The sequence below is a fragment of the Ranitomeya variabilis genome, chromosome 5 (assembly GCF_051348905.1).
Source record: "Ranitomeya variabilis isolate aRanVar5 chromosome 5, aRanVar5.hap1, whole genome shotgun sequence".
Taxonomy (NCBI): Eukaryota; Metazoa; Chordata; class Amphibia; order Anura; family Dendrobatidae; genus Ranitomeya; species Ranitomeya variabilis.
This window is the reverse complement of record NC_135236.1, coordinates 510755893-510777462: the sequence shown is the minus strand read 5'-3', so window position 1 is coordinate 510777462 and position 21570 is coordinate 510755893. Positions and strand designations below refer to the sequence as shown.

Sequence of the window (21570 nt, the reverse complement as noted above, 5' to 3'; positions counted from 1 at the left end):
TTCACTATGAATTAATTAATTTATCGTATTGAAAGTGTCTGTTTTTTATACCATGCTTATTTAGTAAATTTCACTTTGATACTTGAAAGGGTTATACCCCAATTCACCTTGTATTGGCCAAAAATGGCTGTGCATTTATTGAAAATTTAGGCGCAGAAGCCAGAAATACCCTTTGTATTCTTAGCGCATTAGTTTGGCAATGCTTGGCTTCAAAATGTGTTTCTTTCTGCTCTTTTGCAGCAGCCCTACATTTGAAAAGAGGACGTTCGAGCAAGGACTTACTGTTGAGTTGTGTGGGACCGCAGGTAAGGACTGTATTCTGTTCTATGTATATTTCGTTAGGCGTCTGTTGTTAGCGTGTACTTTCCTCTTTTTAGGTGCTTTTTACTGTTAGTAAACAATAATAACTGAATCACCCCTGCAGGACTTCCCAATAAGTATCAATCTGGTTGCCTTAAAGGGATTATGCCATTAACCAAAGTATATTTTAATAAATAGATCTTGGAATAATAATACTTTCCACAATTGGATGTGCTTAAATAAAATGTTCCTGTGGCGAGATAATCTTATAAATGTGCCCCTGCTGTGTATTGTGTAATGGCTGTGTCTGACCGTACAGGGACATGGTCTAATCATATCACATCTCCTGGGCAGGGGGGAAGCAAAAGAGGATACAGACAGCACAGCAGAGAAACGCAGCTGATTCTTTTTGTGAGGTAAAACATTTCACTGCCTGTTTTTATACTATGTTTTACCTCACAGAAAGAATCAGCTGTGATCCCATACTGTAATGTCTGTATACTCTTTTGCTTCCTTCAAAAAGTCTGTGGAACCAGAAGGCCCAGCACAGCACAACAGAACAGCAGTTTGACTTTTCTGCACACATCCAAATCTAGAATGAGAAAGTGCAGGGCAGTCAAACTGAGGTCACGTCGCCTCGGCGCACTCTGATTGGTGCGATCAACGTCATTGTCCGATTGCACCAATTAACACTGGGCCTGGTGATACTGTCGTTGCTAGGCTCCAGCCTATGATCGGTGCTGTAAAACCAATCATAGGCTGGACATCAGTGTTTCAGGCAGTAAAATTGCCTGAAGCACTGAAAACGCTGTGATTGGTTGTTCAGAATTGAACAGCCAATCATAGCGATCCAACTGTAGTTGCGGGGAGTGTGGCGCATGAATTGCATAAATGACGTATATATACGTTATTGGTCGGGAAGTCTTTCCATGAAGTATATATACTTCAAAGGTCGGGAAGATGTTAAAATAAATGACTGCATAATAATTATTGTTGCTCCCCTTGCAGTAAACTGAGCCAGTGTAGTCACATGTAATATTACTGATTATAGGAGAGTGTCAGGATGGCACATAGTAAGTGAAGTGGGACGAAACAGTAAGTGCAGTGTTATATCCATCTTGAGACTCTTTATGAGTTTCTAGTTGGTGCTTTTGTAGAAGGAATGGGCGGACGTTGATTGTGGAGTCTCTAGATCTGAGGTCCCCAACCTTTCTGATCTTGAGAGCCATATTCAGCTATGAAAGAGGGTCGAGGCCACATCTAGCTCCTGATCCACTCACAATAGTGACAACTTGAGCCCCCTATTACTGGTATAATGACAGCCAATGCTTTTCCACTAAAATCACACCTAGGCAGTATGCCAAGCTCCAGGGTTTCCTATCTTACCCCCATTCAGATGTGCTCTTCTGTGCAGGGCTACACACAAAATTCACCATCTAGAGATCTGCTTTTAATGGCTCTTTGCTACACCTGGTGCTAATGCCGCGAGGCACACATCACGGGCCCGCGAGCCACAGGTTGGGGACTGCTGCTCTAGATGGTGTTTTTGTGGACAGATCTGAAAAATAAACATAAAAAATAAGTAATGGAGGCGTTTGGGGCAAGAATAATCTTGTTGTTTTTTTCCCAAAAGGACTCACGCCACCCACTACTCCACCATACAAGCCTGCGGAAGAAGACCTCTACAAACCAGAGATCAATCCGGAATCTCTAACTCAAGGTTCACTCCTGTCTTTTAAAGGAGAAGAAGCCGAAGTAACTCTGTCTGTCAATAGGAAACTTTCAAAGAAGCAGCCAGAGAGAACCGAACTATACGCACATTTGAGTCGCTCACAGTCCCTTCCAGCAAACTCTCCCTCACTGGGAAATAAAAGGCCATTTTCCCGATCTTTTGGAGACCATGATTATTGCCAGGTTAAGAAATCGGAAACTGTACTCCAGAGAAAAATATTGAAGTCTCTGGATTTACCAAATTATGGTGAAAAGAAAAAGAAGCAGCCCATAACTCCAGTATCGCAGCGGAAAATCACCGAAGGGTCTTTGACACAAGACACCAAAGTCTTAAAAGATCATGAGATTCGAGCCAGTCTCACTAAGCATTTTGGCTTTCCAGATAATACTCTTAAAGAGGAAGAGGATGATGTTACATGTATTAACCCTGAGTATGACTCGGTTTTTGAGGACAGCGACTGCAGTTCTCCTGACGAGGCCTGCCTGTCACCTCTTAGGGCAAAGTCGTGTTCTAGAAGGAGCCCCCAATCCAAGTTACAGAGCTATCAAGCCACCACTGCTAGAGTTATCAGCTCATCCGACAGCAAGAGGACACATAGGTACACTATATATATATATGCTCAATCTTATGCATGGTGCATGCCTAGTTTTTTCTACAGATAGCTTTTAGTGACGGCAGCAGATTGGGTAGATGCCAGGTGGTGCCCGCTTTCTACATTCTGCTCGCCGTCGCCTAACGTTTCATCCTGCCATACCGTAATATTGCTGATGCTTGTGCTGGATGCTTAGTATCTGGTCACAGTAAATGAGATGGCCCAGGGGTTTCCTGCAATAGCATAAGCTATGCCGCTAAATTATTCATATCCGCGACATTTACCTTTTGCATAATACTCCTTATGGCTTCTCTGTGTGTGCTGACAATAGAAATTGAATGTAGGAATAGATTGAAAATACTGATTTTTTTTATTCACTTGTTTCCTGTATGTGTCTTTAAGCAGGTGTGAAAGCAATGAAGAGAGACAGACTGGAAGCTCGAGCCAGAGGCAAATCCAGCGGAGGAGGCAGAAGGCCATTGTGAGTAGTGAAGCTTTCTATACATTCTGTAGCTTAGTGCATCATAGCAAGGGGAAAAGTACTCATGAATCAATCTATAGGATCCGAAAATAGGCCACTTCTATAAGCTTAAAGCTAAGCCATGACGTCCCCCTGCATTTAACGCATGGCCCCTGACTCCTCATACCTATTTGCTGGGCAAGGTGTAGGATTCCCCTGAGCTAGCCCAATGCTGCTGACTATCTAGTAGGCTCCAAGTGCTCTTCCATTGCAGAGGTGTTGTGTACAGGGTCAGGCTGTAAAAAAAGGCCTTGGGGATACAATCTTCTAGGTAAGCGAGGGAAATGCTCATGGGGTCAGTGAACCTTCCTGACGCAGCAACTTCTGATGCACGTTCTCCATACATCAGGTAATCCTGAGGCCAAATGTAAAGTGCGCGCATTATGGACGAGAGCTGGTGTGTGCAGATCCAGATGATAAAGGGGGGTATTCCCATCTCAGACATTAACAGCACATCCACTGTTTATAGCCGTATCTTTTATTACAGTATTGCTGCTAAGTGACGTAATGCTGGCATATTTAGCGAATCCCTGATTACTTTATTGCGTAGTTATTATGGTAAAGGTCTTTGACATAAAACCCGCTGAGTAGTCTCTGCAATCATGTGTAATAAGCTGGTGAAATGCTATCAGTGAAGTGCCATTAGAGGCCATTCATTTCTAGGGTCAGATATTAGATTCTCCACATTGCTCTGTATGTTAACAAATCTCACCCTGGGGTTCATGGTCTCCCATTCATTGGAATTAGTGCTGTGCATTAAAGACAATCTGTCAGCAAGTTTTTGCTATTCAATCTGAGAGCAGCAAAATGTAGGGGCAGAGGGCCTGATTCCAGATATGTGTCACTTGCTAAGCAGCTAGCTGTAGTTTCAATACAATCAGTGTTTTATCAGCAGGTGATTATCACTAGAGGACTAGGCCTTACGTGTAGACCAGTCAGGCAAATCCGTGTAGCCGCACCCCCACACAAGAAGCTGCCAATCAGTGCTATGGGCGGGGTTTTACACAGTTTGGCATTCTGCCCACTGCTACATATACAACAGAGGTTCTATCCAAACTACACCAAACAGCCCAGTGAGTGATACATGTCTGGAATCAGGCCCTCTGCCCCTACATCATTTTGTTCTCAGATTACATAGCAACAGCCTGCTGACAGATTGCCTTTAATTTAATTCCTTGAAAAATATGCAGAGATAAGCAACTCCTCTGACAATAAGTTCTGATTGCTAAGGGTTTTAGAGGCTGAATCCTCTGTATCCAAGTCATCACAAGCCCAGCAGTCTATTAGTAGACAAATCCTTCATGTTAGGCCTGATTTGTCAGATCTGTATCCCATCCATTTGTTTGTTTCCTTTCAGTGTTTTATCAGCAGGAGATTATTACCGACTAGCTACCTTGTGCTTGCTAGTCCAGCCATGCCCCTAGCACTGATTTGCAGAGAAAAGTGATTCTGCGACAATCCTGCACCTGGTAAAGGAAGAAATACGTGGCTGGAATCAGGATCTCAGCTCCTACATCATGCTGCTGTCAGATTACATCACAAACAAACTGCTGATATATTCCCTTTAATTATGTCACTAGTTTTTTGTAATCTTCATATCTAAACTTTTGTCCAATGCTTTGGAATATTCTGTGTTTAAATCCTGCCTGCACTTAGAAGCTTTTTACTGATTTAAATGTCCTGTCCCTGACAGTAGTGAAATATCTGTAGGTGGCACAATATGAGATTATTCCTCCACCGAAGAATAAAACTCAAAGTTCTTACCCAACAGCCCAGAGCTCCACTTCTGCAATTTGCATGGACCATGATGTCCTTCAAAATTATACTGCTACCAGCCAAATGCATTGGAAATTCAATAAAGAGGGAATGGTGCGACCTCTTCACATTCTTAATGCTTGTTCCATAATTCAGTAGATTTTAATAGGATTTGTCATTTTGATTTTAGGAAGCAAATAGCATCTGACCATATTAAATATATAAAGGTTGGAGTCCGCGAGCAGCGTCTCCCACATTTAAACTATCTGATGCTTGTTTGTAGTAATACAGGGAAATATATACACATTTAGATGGATTGCAAGCATTATCTGTTGGAAACACGGCTTTGCTGAATGTGCAAGTGCAGGTTATACAGTGTTACCGGGAATGTGTCTTCCCAATCTGAGGGCAGCGTAAAATAGAAACAAGACTCCAGCGCTGGGTCACTTACTTGACTGTTATACTTGCTGCAGCTCTGCTAGTCTTCGCAATGATGAGCTCTGTCTAACACTGCCCAGGTATTTAACTACCTTCTACTTACTCTGTGCGTAGGCAAAAAGCTGCCAGTGGTGGGGTATGAAATTGATGTAGTTCGTGAATATCAAGGACTACATAACAGGAGCTTATCACAAAGAAGGCTAGCCAAGCTGCAGCAGATAAAAGTGTTTTATCAAAATTACAGCAAGAATCCCAATAAGTGACTTACTGTAGCTCTCAAATGTGGCTGTATTTTCCTGCTGACAATTCTTAAGACTTATCTATAGGGGCCTGAGTAACATGTAAACATTTACTGTGAATACATTACAATTATGCTGGAATCCATATTGTAAAAATGACTTAAAAAGATTGTCCGATGAAAACCAAGTTCTATCCTATCCTATAGATAGAGAGGGTCCAACCAATGGTATCCACGCAGTACAGTAGAACGGGTTGGGCATTAGCACTGTCCTTCATAGTAATATGGTTAAATTGCTCCTTTGGCGATACAAATTCCCAGTACTACCGATCAGTGCAGATCCAGGCGATCCTGTGGATAGGTGATAAGATCCAGGCAATCCTGTGGATAGGTGATAAGATCCAGGCGATCCTGTGGATTGGTGATAAGATCCAGGGGATCCTGTGGATAGGTGATAAGATCCAGGCGATCCTGTGGATTGGTGATAAGATCCAGGGGATCCTGTGGATTGGTGATAAGATACAGGCGATCCTGTGGATAGGTGATAATATCCAGGCGATCCTGTGGATAGGTGATGAGATCCAGGCGATCCTGTGGATAGGTGATGAGATCCAGCCGATCCTGTGGATAGGTGATGAGATCCAGGCGATCCTGTGGATAGGTGATGAGATCCAGCCGATCCTGTGGATAGGTGATGAGATCCAGGCGATCCTGTGGATAGGTGATGAGATCCAGCCGATCCTGTGGATAGGTGATGAGATCCAGGCGATCCTGTGGATAGGTGATGAGATCCAGCCGATCCTGTGGATAGGTGATGAGATCCAGGCAATCCTGTGGATAGGTGATAAGATCCAGGCGATCCTGTGGATTGGTGATAAGATCCAGGCAATCCTGTGGATAGGTGATAAGATCCAGGCGATCCTGTGGATAGGTGATGAGATCCAGGCGATCCTGTGGATAGGTGATGAGATCCAGGCGATCCTGAGGATAGGTGATGAGATCCAGGCGATACTGTGGATAGGTGATGAGATCCAGGCGATCCTGTGGATAGGTGATAAGATCCAGGCAATCCTGTGGATAGGTGATAAGATCCAGGCGATCCTGTGGATAGGTGATAAGATCCAGGCAATCCTGTGGATAGGTGATAAGATCCAGGCGATCCTGTGGATTGGTGATAAGATCCAGGCAATCCTGTGGATAGGTGATAAGATCCAGGCGATCCTGTGGATAGGGGATGAGATCCAGGCGATCCTGTGGATAGGTGATGAGATCCAGGCGATCCTGAGGATAGGTGATGAGATCCAGGCGATACTGTGGATAGGTGATGAGATCCAGGCGATACTGTGGATAGGTGATGAGATCCAGGCGATACTGTGGATAGGTGATGAGATCTAGGGGATCCTGTGGATAGGTGATGAGATCCAGGCGATACTGTGGATAGGTGATGAGATCCAGGTGATCCTGTGGATAGGTGATGAGATCCAGGCAATACTGTGGATAGGTGATGAGATCCAGGCGATATTGTGGATAGGTGATGAGATCCAGGCCACCCTCTGGATAGGTGATGAGATCCAGGCGATCCTGTGGATAGGTGATAAGATCCAGGTGATCCTGTGGATAGGTGATAAGATCCAGGTGATCCTGTGGATTGGTGATAAGATCCAGGCGATCCTGTGGATTGGTGATAAGATCCAGGCGATCCTGTGGATTGGTGATAAGATACAGGCGATCCTGTGGATAGGTGATACGATACAGGCGATCCTGTGGATAGGTGATGAGATCCAGGCGATCCTGTGGATTGGTGATGAGATCCAGGCGATCCTGTGGATAGGTGATGAGATACAGGCGATCCTGTGGATAGGTGATGAGATCCAGGCGATCCTGAGGATAGGTGATGAGATCCAGTCGATACTGTGGATAGGTGATGAGATCCAGGCGATACTGTGGATAGGTGATGAGATCTAGGGGATCCTGTGGATAGGTGATGAGATCTAGGGGATCCTGTGGATAGGTGATGAGATCCAGGCAATCCTGTGGATAGGTGATGAGATCCAGGCGATCCTGTGGATAGGTGATGAGATCCAGGCAATACTGTGGATAGGTGATGAGATCCAGGCGATATTGTGGATAGGTGATGAGATCTAGGGGATCCTGTGGATAGGTGATGAGATCCAGGCGATACTGTGTATAGGTGATGAGATCTAGGGGATCCTGTGGATAGGGGATGAGATCCAGGCGATCCTGTGGATAGGTGATAAGATCCAGGAGATCCTGTGCATAGGTGATGAGATCCATGCGATCCTGTGGATAGGTGATGAGATCCAGGCCACCCTCTGGATAGGTGATGAGATCCATGCGATCCTGTGGATAGGTGATGAGATCCAGGCAATCCTGTGGATAGGTGATGAGATCCAGGCGATCCTGTGGATAGGTGATAATTTTCTTTTACCGAACAACTCCTTTTCCTGGCATATTGTTGGTATAATTTCTAGAATATGCAAAATCATAGAAAGCGCATAACCAGAGATTGACGTGAGAGAATATTTTTTACATGCGCCCACTTTTTACCTATGAACCTTCACTCTATTAACGAAACTGTGACTTGTGTTGTCTTCTCCCCACAGGATGAAGGGCGCCTCGTCTGCATCAGAAGCCCCTCCAACAGCATTACTGCTAATGAGCTGAAGAGGAGGTTTGAAGTCTTTGGAGAGATCACTGAATGTCTGATTCTCAGCAGAAGCAGGTACAAGTGTGCGGAGGAGCAGTCCTCTCCTCACCACAGATATGTGCTGGGTTGTAAATGATCCTCAATCAGTTTAGTAGGCCTGGGGTTTACCCTTCCTGTCTTATGTTCCAGGAGAGATAAATTTGGCTTGATCACGTATCGGTATCATGAGGATGCTGCGTTGTCTTTAAAGAAGGGTCCTTCCCTGAGAAAAAGGAATGAGCCTTCCTTTCATATGAGCTACGGAGGTCTCAGACATTTTTTTTGGACCAAATACACTGATCTAGGTAAATTTAATAGCCATGTAAGTTACATGTTTCTGGAAAATTATATCATGGGATTGGGTTTTCTACCAGTGTGATACAGCTCATCTAGCATTAACAATAGTGATGAGCGAACGTGCTGGGATAAGGTGTTATCTGACCATGCTCTAGTGCTAACCGGGTGTCATCAGCGTGACCGAGTGTCATTGAGTCCCCACGGCTGCATGTCTCACGGCTGTTTGATAGCTACAACACATGCGGGGATTGTCTAACAGCCGCGAGACATGCAGCCGCGGGGACTCGAACATATTTTTCAAGCACGCTGAAAATAATCAATTAGGACACGAGCGTGCTCAAATTACACTTTTCCCAAGCACGCTCGCTCATCACTAACTGACAAACCTAAATTAAGGGGTTGTCCACCTTTGGGGACAATTTTTTTTTTTGCATTGGGTTTCGTTTAAAAAAATGTCCATAATTTCAAACGATGCAGCATTTTTAATGAAAACCAAATGCAAAAATGATTTTTAGCCCAATATACAGGCATTTAAGAAAATGTCCCCATAAGGTGGACAACCTCTTCAACCCTTCTCTCATTCCTACGTTTAGAACACAACTGCATTTTAGCCTCTGTTATAGCAGACAATGGTTCTACTGAACTCTCTGGAAGATCTTTTTTAGTGGCAATCTTCCACTTATATATGATTTTAGCTCATGTAAAATTTACGATTATTTTAACGAGTGTGCAGGGGACCTTTCGGCACTTGCTTGGTTCTCCTCCTTTTGTGGACTCCTTCTTTGAGGAAAGCTGAAATACAATGGATGAATGAATCATTTCACATTTTTGCTGAACCATTGTAAGTTTTTTCTTTTCTTGTTTGATCCTCAGATTCAAATGCGGCAGAGCCGTCTTCGGCTGGGATGAAGAGCAAGTACGAATCGATGGATTTTGACAGCTTGCTTAAGGAGGCACAGAGAAGTCTGCATCGATGACAGCCTTATTATGGAGGAGTACCTCAATACCTCAGTCAAGGCACTTCCGACATGTTTACGTTTTTCGAAACAAAGTGGAATACAGATACAAACGACTTTCTCCTTTTAAATTGATGTTTACATTGAACAAAGCTGCTTCTGTATGTGATCTTCCCATGGTGTTGCTGTCTCACTGCCACATTTGAGTATCCTTGCTTTTTTTTTTTTTTCGGGTGCGTCTGTAGACATAAAGTCCTTCCTTCTTCCCTTGTGGTTGCAGCTGTGTTCTCCATAACATTTTTGTCTGTAGTGTGTAAAACAAATTGCCACAAAAAAAAAAGTATTTTGTGAATAGTCTGGATTACAAAACTACTTTTAATAGAAAGATGTATATTCTTAAACTAAAAAAAAAAATGTATTTATGGTTCACACGTACTGTATTTCATATTGTCGTTTGCTTCATTTTTAACTATGCACTCTAGTGAGGTGTTTGCAAAAGATCAGATTTAATCCTAATACATTAAGAATCGTTGCGAATCACTGTAAATCTGGACGACTGGGGCATTGAAAACGTCTGAAGATCATCTATATGTGTCATGGTATAGTAATGACCCTGGATCACACTGTTGTGCTTTCCTTTTTCCTTCTGTTTCCTGTTTTTTTCTTTCGAGAACCTTAACCTCTTCCCTTATGTATTACTTGAGAGCCAGTTTGGAACGCGCACAACATACAATGAGTTAATGAACCTAATGCTTTTTAATATGACGTTCACATTCCTTTATCGGAGATGATGCTGAGAACATGTGTTTTGTGGACAGCCATCAGAAGACGATGCAGTTTCTATGTCCGATCGGCAACATCTGCTGCTAGAACGCACAATAGCAATTCGGAACGCCTGCAGAATTTGCAGTTCAGGTGTCCTAAATGTACCCATAAATCCAGTATTTCTGATAATGTCACGTACAGTACGACTTCTTCCCAAAGATTACCGAGGAGAATATCCTCCTTCTCACTTTATGATATGCAGTGAATTCATGGTATCATGACATGACTGACAGCAATACACAGCTGGAATAATGCCCGCCATATCCCGACGGAGACGCAAGTGTTTCTGGTGGTAACATTTTAGCGTAATATAAAAGCCATTCTATCCAATGACACGGGAGAGTTGTAAATAGCGCCATCCGTCTACACTTGCGACTGCTGAAGCCGTTTTCTATATGTTTACCAGGGTAGCATAGAATGTAGGATTAAGCCATTACGCGTAGTTTAGGAGACATAGCCTTACTTCTTTCAAATAGTTACCGGTAGATATCTCCGGTCTTATTTTTTTATGTTCTGCCAAAGTTTCCAGCAGCTCCAGCGAATCCCAGGATTGAACATACCTCTTTGGCAAACACCTTATTGTAGATCTGCCTTTATCTGTCATAGTATTCCCATACAACAACGATGTTTACATGTGATTGCTATATAGTTTACTGTAGAATACAAAATAAATATATATAAAAAATATATATGAATATAATGTTGCCCTTAGGGCGAGTCGTTATGTCCTGTGCCGTGTTGATAGTTTTGACAACAATATGTGGAATATTCTCCGAATAGATGTCTACAGTTTACACAAAGCACATATGTTGCATTTGGGGATTTAATAGTGCAAGGGTTAAAGATCAATAATTCAGCTTTTGGGGGGCTGCTTCAGTTTGTTATAGCCTGTACATGGCTGGCGAACCTCCTGCTTCTAATGTCCGGTAGTGCTTCCTTTTGCTGACCAGCTACGTCCGAGGACATGACGGCAGAAGCCTTCGCGAATATTTAGTCAAAAAACTGGTGTTTGAATCTGAGGGATTTAAGAAGGGTAAAACGTTCTTTCCACGAGGCCTTTAGATATTATTTAGCAAGCTTATCGTCCAGCACTTATGCAACGCGTATACGCACAGGTAGTCTCATTGCGGGTCCACCAATAGTATCTATGTTAATAGACCATGCTTGATCATCATTGTTTATTTACATGGTGTGCACTTAACACCTATGAATGTATTTCATGGTAGATCGTGGCCTGTGATGACGGTGACAAGGAATTTATGGTGATAATTGTGTCTTTAAAAGCAATTCATTTACGGGATGTGCGAATAGTCACTTATTAATCTGGGTTGGGATATACCGTACATTGCTTTTGTTTTTGCGAAACTAAGTATGCTGAAAAAAGTCCCGATCAAATATTCCCAAATGAAAGTGTAACCACCCAATAGGATAATGATCATCAAATCCTCAATAGATTTCATGCAGTACTAAATCTAGAACTGATGTTCTTCATCCAATGTATTTGTTGGGTGAAAATGTTGATGCCCATTAATTAACACTATGTAATAGCCTGTTGTGTGGTCTTTCATTGACAGCGTATGAACCTATCGTATTTACTGTGCACGTTATGTCACCATTTAATGTGGTGAGCCTTTGAATGGCTAGGAGCGGTCTTGGGTTGGTGATGTCACTGCACCATGCTCGGTCACATCACTTAATGACATCACTTACCGCCAATGTTGGCGGTATCTGAATATATGAGGTTGTCGTCAGAAGCTTCTACTTAATTAACATTAGGCCAATGTTGTCGACATACTGTAGAATCGTTGGCGGTATCTGAATATATGAGGTTGTCGTCAGAAGCTTCTACTTAATTAACATTAGGCCAATGTTGTCGACATGCTCTAGAATCGTTGGCGGTATCTGAATATATGAGGTTGTCGTCAGAAGCTTCTACTTAATTAACATTAGGCCAATGTTGTCGACATACTGTAGAATCGTTGGCGGTATCTGAATATATGAGGTTGTCGTCAGAAGCTTCTACTTAATTAACATTAGGCCAATGTTGTCGACATGCTCTAGAATCGTTGGCGGTATCTGAATATATGAGGTTGTCGTCAGAAGCTTCTACTTAATTAACATTAGGCCAATGTTGTTGACATGCTCTAGAATCGTTGGCGGCATCTGAATATATGAGGTTGTCGTCAGAAGCTTCTACTTAATTCACATTAGGCCAATGTTGTCGACATACTGTAGAATCGCATAGGATGGATTGGATGACACCTGAGGAAGCCATAACCACGTGTGCAGATAAGAGGTAGTTTTATGGCATCTCCAAGAACAAGATGTATTCCCTTACTATTCAAAGTATATAAATGCACCTTGTAGCTCTATATGGCAAAAGTGGAGTATTATTTTCTAGTTTATTCTATTGGGATATTTTCTTTTTTTATGAAACCACTGAATTATTTTTTAATGTTAGTAATCCCAAATAGTTATGAATTCGCGAATTCCACATGAAGAAATCTTTTCTGTCTAATTTTAGGAAAAGCAATGTTGCTGCTCAGTGTCACCTTAAGATGTGAGTTGTAAGAGTGGGAATAGCTCATCTGACCGAGCCAACGTTCATTACTAGATGTGGTGGGTCAGCATTACTATTTCCTTCAAGTGGCGAGCGCATAGAAAAAAAATCAAACCGCTTACTACTCTATATAATAAGATATGTTTTAAAAATGGACTATAACGTCTATTAACACGTGTTAGTGAGTTTTTTAATTTCTCAATGTTGATTGTGTCCGTTGCTTGGATGTGGTGTTGGTTTTGTCATAATTTGTCCAAAATGTAATCATTTTCACTGATTTTTTTTAAAATTCTTTTCCCTTCCACCATGTATATAGTTGTCCCTTTCTTGCTTTATTTTCCCTCCAGCTTGTCCTAAGCCCTTGTCTTGTTTCTTTTTCATTACTGATCCTAAGCAATAGTATAGAAGAAAATTCCGTCCATTCTTAGCAGGTTTCCCCCTAACTGATGTTAGTAAGACCCATTTTTCCGTTTTTGGAGGCACCATTTGGACCATGTTAGGAATATTGCTGGTTTGGTGCTTTACGATGGGTAAACGTGCTCCCGAGCTTGAAATCTAGAATGCAATAATCTAGATCGCGGTGCATGGGGCATTACTACTAATGACATAAGGATGATGGATATTTTGTATATAATTTAAGGCATTTCACTAGGAAGGTGTATGGGTTTTTGCCGCACCACATCGGCTGTGTTATTTATAATTACAGGATAAATCTATTTTTTTTAAAGAACACTGCTAATTATTGAATTAATGGTTAATATGTATGAATGATTTATTTGCTATTTTATTCATGGTAGTTTTTTTTTCTTTTTATATTTCATTTTCTAAATTTAGTTGCATCTTTATTTATGTACTTTTATCTTTAAAATGGGTATGCATTGCTATGCCTTTTCCTTTTTTTACTTTTAGTGTGATTTTAACTGTCTACCTTATAAAGAGAATGTTTTATTGTATTTTTACATTGTCAAATCCTATAGTTTCGTAGATAATTTAACCAAAATTGATCAGTGTACTATCCAGTGAGTATAAAATATATTTTAAATTGTGTAAATACTTTCTGGACTGGCTTATTTTACTCAAATTCTATTCCTCTGGATAAGGAGTTTCTTGTTTACATTACAAAAATAAACTGTAGAATCTCTACGTTCATGTACTGTAAATAGCAATTGTGTTCAGCCTATGAATAAAACTAAACCGTGGATGGTAAAAGTTTAACCACTAAACCTGTGTCTTCAGAGTAATTTGTCCTTTGTGTTTTTTTTGCATTATCATACAGCAAAATTTTAAAATGGTGTTTTAATGGTATTAAATTGCTTTAGTTAGCAGAAAAGCAAGTCCATTGCAAACTTGCTTATTTTCAAACTTGCTGTCATTCTACTGCAATGAGAGCTTTTTTATCTTTTCATAGTGTACAGCTGGTTTCTAGTGAAGAGTGAATGTGCTTGGATAAGGTGTTATTCAAGCATGCTCGGGTGCTAACCGAGTGACTTCGCTGTGCTTGAATAACATGTTCGAGCTCCCGCTGCTGTTTGACAGCCGCAACAAATGCAGGGAACTACTAACAAACAGGCAATCCCTGCATATGTTGCGGCTGTTACACAGTTACGAGACATGCAGACGCACGGACTCGAACATATTTTTCGAGCACGCCGAAGTCACTCGGTTAGCACCCGAGCATGCTCGGATATGGCCTTATCCTTGCACGTTCTCTGATCATTACTGGTTTACATAGAGCTCGGCATCTATTTCTGGCCCAGACCTTGGCCAGGTATGCCTAGTAGCTATGTGAGAGGCAGCCAGAGCCGTAGTCATGACCGAGAATTTTTGTATATCAGTGCCCTGGCCTCCCTTCACATATTTACAGTGTCCATTACTCTGCATACCTGTGTCTTCTCTCACTGCGCCATCAGGGTCTTCTCTGCATTGCTCTAAACTTTCTGTAATCAGTTTCACAAGAATTGAGACACACTCCATTGCAACTTTTAACTGAACAACGTTACTGACTTGAGGACACAGCACATCCATTGCCGTAACAGCATTAAAACCATGTTTCAAGCAGCACTCGTCTTCCACTTTCCCTGCACTCTTCCTTTTGTCACTAAGCACGTTCCCGGGTCGAACCGCATCATACGACTCCTCAGTGTGTTCCCTGTTCAGCCCTACACCGATTGGGAATTCCATCGTCCATTTCACCCCGGATACGAGAGCATGTATCCTTGAAGTATTACTCAACGTGATGAGTGTTCTGCCCATCTATTCTTCTGTGACCACACCGAAGCTCCAGCTGCTTCACTCCCTGTCAATGTTATTACTGCTGCCACTGCTGTAGCCTTCCCACTGGCCCTGAATGGCTGGGCTTACACTTGAATGATGCAGGGTCACTGTGTCTTCCTGAGGGCTATAAGCCCTTCTGGACGGTACGGGCTCCCTGGCCCCAACTGACTATAATCAGGAAGTCCTCCTGTCCTAACCACAGTGACCCCTCCTATATTAACTATTTACAGTGCTATATCTAAAACTATAATGTACCCCATGTTGTGGCAAAATTTGGGTACTACACGTTCCCTATGACAAACAATGAACATCTTATACAAAGCAGCAGTAATAAATATGTACATTATGAAGTATACCCAATAGCAGTAGTCAAAGGTAAAACATGACATTATACATAAATGTACATTATAACATACGGTACCGGGACGGGCAAGAAAAATGCAGGCACAAAATGCACGGCCCTAGCTCCATCCCAGCTAGCTATCTCCAGCCTTTTGATTTCTCTACAGCAATTACCTCCCTCTCCCTCCCTCTTAGCTCCTGACCATCTTCCTTCATAAATCTTGCAAAATTACTAGGCCTGCAGCTTTAAGAACAGGTCTCCTAATCATGGCTCTCACTGTCCAAAGTTGTGTGGTTGTTCAAATGCCCTGTTATCTCTATATGCAAATATAATGATAGCATTAAGCACTCAGTACACAGCACTGACAGCAGAAATTTTGCAGAGCTTTATAGTTCTATCAATATTACAGCTCTGCTACTCACGAAAATTGTCACTCAAGAAGGAAAACTCGCAGTGCCAGAAACAAGGAAGTGAGAGAATGCAAATTTGTGTGCTGCTCCGGAGAAGACTTGAGAACAACCCTTTATAGCAGTATGACATTACAAACCAGCACAAGGAAGGAAATGATCATTGGAACATAGCTGGGTTACCTTGCCAGCGAGAAACTGGTGAGATGGGCTTGGGACATGATCTGTAAATCACTCTCCCATGCCATCTCTAAAAGGGAATTATCAGTGATATCACTGGACACCTCACAGTATTTCAGCCACTTCTAAAAGAAGAGCAAATGTTCACGTGTTTCCTCCCTAGCAAAGGGGTACATATATATGCAGGGAGAGATAATAGGTGAAACGTTGACTGGACCTCTCCAGTCCATTTCAGAGACATTACATGGCACAATGGAAATTCAATATTTTCATGCCATATCTATAAAAATTTGATGCCAACACAGTCCATCAATATATCTGTGATTCGGGTAGACAATCGATAATAAAAGATAGGAAAGAAAAACCAAAGTTGGATACGGAACTGTTTTGCAGGTATGTCTTAATAATCAAAATTGAACAAGTTTGACATTGTTGGCTGGATTGCTGCTGGCAAGGAATCTACCAGTCCCTAAAGGCAAAATGTTAATAAAATAATCCCACCACTTCCTACTGTAATTAAAAAAATGGCCCACTGCTGCTATCAGGTACATGATTTCAACACACTGAAAATCCTGGCACTTGGAAAAACACGAGTGATTTTGTCCCTCCATCATAGATATATCCAAAAATTTCCAGATGCTTGGCCTTTATATTTGTAGACTTGTGGCCTGATAGAATTATTTTGGATAAAAAGGTACTCCTTGTCGTGGCTGGTGGAGACACTCAAATTTGACAATTTTTGCGCTAAGTACCTCATGTTTATAACTAGTCATTGTGACATTAATTACATTTGTTTTAGGCAGGTGTGGAAAAAAGTAGTTATTCTTTCAAAATTAGAAGTGTTAATAGTTTGTTTTTTTCAATTGGCAAAATGCACAGTGATGAGCAATGGAGAAATGTAAATCTAATCAATATTTGGTGTAAACACAGATTAACCACAGCACTCAACCTTCAATCAAGGAGATGAATTTATTGAGTAGTCGCCTTTTAATATTCAACAGAAGAGGCAATGTTTCAGTCCATCATGTACCTTGCTCACGGCTTGTATGATATTGATTGTGTTAAAACTGAGGTCTACAGAAACCATACTTAGACAGGCCGTGATTAAGGTCATAAGTATCTGCCTGTATTTCTCAGCATTTGTGACCCCATTGATTAACTCTATTTGCTGAAATGTAGCTCCAAACATGCAAGGAACCTCCACCATGCTTCACTGTTGCCTGCAGACATTTATTTCTGAACTGCTCTCATGCCCTTCATGAACAAACTACCTTCTGTTTAAACCAAATACTTCTTCCCTTTTCTGCACCCCAGTTCCTATGTTTTGTGAATCATGTTGCCAGGTCACTGACAGTACAAAAGTGTGAAAATATACCCTTTCCCCCCAAAAAATTAAAAAAGTGTGTGTTTATCACTGCAGTTGTATATTGATTTGCACTGCAAGGAGGGGTAGCATCACAACTTTCACCACAGGCAGCAGGAAAGCTTGCGTCTGCCCTGCTAATATGTATGTGTTTTCTGAACCAGAAAATTGGTGTGAACAGGTATGTGAGCAGCCATACTACTGCCCTTCCTGCAAATGCAGAACGGCTGTAATTTCTGGCAGATGCATTATTCTGAGACTCAGACTTAAAGAAGCGCTCCAATTAAAATTTTTATCCTCGTAACATTGCAGTTGCCATATTATATAGCACTGTCTACTTACAATTGATCATGTTTTCTTTCTACCCAGTTAATTATTCTCTTTTCCATTAGGTCTATGACATCATGTGATTTAAAACTGACTACCGTAGCTAAATCCTTGTAAGCTCTATGTAGAAACAGGAGGAAGATTTTCTCTGTATGAGTCATGAATCACTGCAAAAGTCCCTGGAGGAGGGAGCAGCTGGGTCAGGAGGTGAAGAGGGGGATGATAAATGCAGGGACAAGATACTTTCTACATGATGTCTCCAATCTATTAAGAGGATAAAAACTTAGATGGCGGGAGTGCTTCTGTAATGTTTGTACTCACATTGCATGTCAAATATGATGATTAGAACTTCTGAAGTGCCATTAGTATCCAATTTGTGCTGACTGTGGCATGGGTATGTGGTTCTGTGAATGGTAGAAATAACCATAACATACTATAAAACTGAATCCACAAGCAATAGCTAAGAGCAGATGTCTTATTTTATTCAAGATGAATTTAGAAATAGAAGTGAGAAGGTACAAATACAATCAGCATGCTATACAAAAGTGTCAATAATTACATTATCTAAACAGTATATAGAAGATGTAAAATCTAGCCTAAAAATGTACTTTCCATTCCTTGAATTATTTACATGTAGCATAATTATACAATTTGGTTAAACGTATACCTTTGTAGGGACAGGTTACATAGGTTGAAAAAAAGAGATAGGCCCATCTAATTCAACTTTTGTTCACCAATTGCACATTTTGTCACTAAACCATAACCAACAAAGTTATGTGTATTGAGGAAAGCATCGAATTATCCTGTCATTAATTCCTCTTGTGGTGCAGCATTCCACAGTCTGACTGCTCTAACTGTAAAGAACCCTTTCCTATTTATCTGTCAGAATCGCCTTTCTTCCACCCGTAATGAGTGCCCCCTAGTCCTCAGTATGGTCTTTGGAAGGAATAAGTCATGTGCCAGTTCTTTGTACTGACCACACATATATTTATACATGTAAATGAGATCTCCTCAGAGGTGTCTACTTTTCTATTTTTCTATAATCCCTGATTGTAGGGTGGCTGCCTCATCGGTATTATTCCACCTGTGCAGTTGCCTACTTATAGCTGGAAGCACTGGCCACACTCGGTCAGAGAAGCGATGCGACAGAGGATCGGATAGCGAACGGAGAGCAACGGGATGGGGGTGCAAAAATGAAAGGTGAAGTGAGCATGTTTTTATGTTCTCTTTCTAATCTTCCTCTCCTATCACCCTGAAGCTCATTTCAATTGGCTTTTCTTCAATTGTTGAAAGGTCATAAGCCATTGTACAGCCTTCATCTAGTCTCCTTCTGACTTTTTGAAGTTATATGGAACTTGCTACCAAGGTTTTGATTAAACAAAAACTGACTCTTCATTTACACCAATATTAAAAACAATTGTTTTTTGGATCATCCAACCAGGCATTGGACTCTTCCTACCTACTAGTATTGATCTGTAGCTTAGAGTTACATTTTGTCACGTAACATGGGTCATAATGCCTCTTTATATTAGGTATTTTCCTGGCATCGATTTTGTATGTTCAGGTGCTCTTTGAGGGCTGCTCAAGTCATATGATTTAAAATGGTCTTAAAAAAATCGAAAGAGATGTGTGACCTTACCATTGCATGAATTTTGAAAGGAGTGAAATTTCTGGTCACACAAAATCAATACATTAAAATACTTGACAGGTTGTAACACACCTAAACCACTAATCGACCACAAAGAGCATCATTTCATAACCCATCTTGGGATTTGTCAAAACAGCAGAAAAGGTAGGGAGGAAAACATGCAAAAACGTGCCCCAATATCATTTTGTGCCATTCACTTTTGGACATATTAAGCTAGTAGAATGGTAAGGAAGAACACATATACATCAACATATGCACAAAGAATGTTATCTTGTGTCTCTCTTCTTGGGATATGTCGAGTTAAGAAAAAAAAGGTAATGAAGAACACATATGCATGAACATATCCCAAAAGAATATCAGCATGTGTTACTCTTCTTGAGATATATCGAGTTAAGAGAAAAGGTAATAAAGAACATTTACATAAGCATCTCTCAACAAAGTATTATCTAGTGTCACTCATCTTGTGATATGTTTGGTTAATAGAAAAGTTAAGAAAGAACACATCTGCATAAAAATCTCCCAGTAGATTATAATCTGGTTTCATTCATTTTGAATATGCCAAAAGAAGAGAAAAGGTAAGGAACACATCTGAATAAATATCTTCCAACAGAGTATCATCTTGTGTCACTAATCTTTAGAAATATCAAACTAGGAGAAAAGAGAAATAAAAATTCATCTTCACAAACATCTCTCAACAGAATATCATCGAATATCACTCAACTGTGGCTATGTTACGCTACGAGAAAAGGTATGAAAAAACACATCTGCATAAACATTACCCAACATAGTATCATACTACGTGACTCATCTTGGGATATGCCAAACTAAGAAAAAAGGTAATGAAAAAACATCTGTATCTCCCCATAGAGTATCATCTCATGTCACTCATCTTGGGATATGTTGAGCTAAGATAAACAGTAAGGAAAAAAACAACTCTCAACAGAGTATCAACCCTTGTCATTCATCTTGAGATATGCCAACCTAAGAGACAAGGTATGGAAAAACGCATTTGCCTAAACAACTCCCAGAGTATAATCTCATGTTACTCATCTTGGGATATGTTGAGCTATGAGAAAAGCTAAAGAAAAACACGTGTATAAAAAAAAATTGTTTTCAAAAGTACGAATGTACAACACTCAACATCTGTCCCTTAGATTGATTTGCCAGTATACCCCTTTATAGTCAAGGACTTCCTTCATCTATTTGAGGAGCTCTGTCCTTTTCTGGACAAAATTCATATTTTTCTCTAATCTCAAGAAAATGTATATGTCACAGGGTTACCGCAACAGAGAGGAGCCAGACGACTGCAGCGTCTCAGTTCTCCTACTCCTGTGCTGAATTGAAGCGCTTCACGTTCTTATTAAACGGTGATAATTTCTTTGGGCAGAGCAGGGGTTAATCTGCTCTTTTGAGAGCTCTGGGAGCTCAGGCTGGCAGCTGTGCACTGTTAGCCACTCCTATCCCCTATGTAATCTGGGTCCTGGCTAAGGGTACTGTCACACAGTGCAATTTTGATCGCTACGACGGCACGATTCGTGACGTTGCAGCGTCGTATGATTATCGCTCCAGCGTCGTAGACTGCGGTCACACGTTGCAATCACGGCGCTGGAGCGATGCCGAAGTCCCCGGGTAACCAGGGTAAACATCGGGTTACTAAGCGCAGGGCCGCGCTTAGTAACCCGATGTTTACCGTGGTTACCAGCGTAAAAGTAAAAAAAAAAAAAAACGTACATACTCACCATCTGATGTCCGTCAGGTCCCTTGCCGTCCGCTTCCTGCTCTGACTGAGATCCGGCCGTACAGTGAGAGCAGAGCGCAGCGGTGACGTCACCGCTGTGATCTGCTCTCACTTTCCGGCCGGCAGTCAGTCAGAGCGGGAAGCGGACGGCAAGGGACCTGACGGACATCAGATGGTGAGTATGTACAGTTTGTTTTTTTTTACTTTTACGCTGGTAACCACGGTAAACATCGGGTTACTAGGCGCGGCCCTGCGCTTAGTAACCCGATGTTTACCCTGGTTACCAGCGAACGCATCGCTGGATCGCTGTCACACAACGATCCAGCGATGACAGCGGGAGATCCAGCGACGAAGGAAAGTTTCAAACGAT

General features: G+C 41.5%; 1 protein-coding gene across 4 annotated transcripts in view; it reads left to right on the top strand.

Moving 5' to 3' along the window:
- Window positions 1–14143, top strand: part of PPARGC1B (PPARG coactivator 1 beta) — a 101720-nt gene extending 87577 nt beyond the window's left edge. The window contains exons 7-12 of one of the 4 annotated variants that reach the window (XM_077265747.1): window positions 241–305; window positions 1934–2630; window positions 3027–3105; window positions 8200–8318; window positions 8433–8587; window positions 9453–14143. In XM_077265747.1, coding sequence (XP_077121862.1) covers window positions 241–305; window positions 1934–2630; window positions 3027–3105; window positions 8200–8318; window positions 8433–8587; window positions 9453–9556 — 1219 coding nt within the window. In that variant the 3' untranslated portion in view covers window positions 9557–14143. Of the gene's footprint in view, window positions 1–240; window positions 306–1933; window positions 2631–3026; window positions 3106–8199; window positions 8319–8432; window positions 8605–9452 lie in introns of all 4 variants that reach the window. The other 3 variants (XM_077265748.1, XM_077265749.1, XM_077265750.1) reach the window with 3 other exon arrangements.
- Window positions 14144–21570: the final 7427 nt, after the last annotated feature.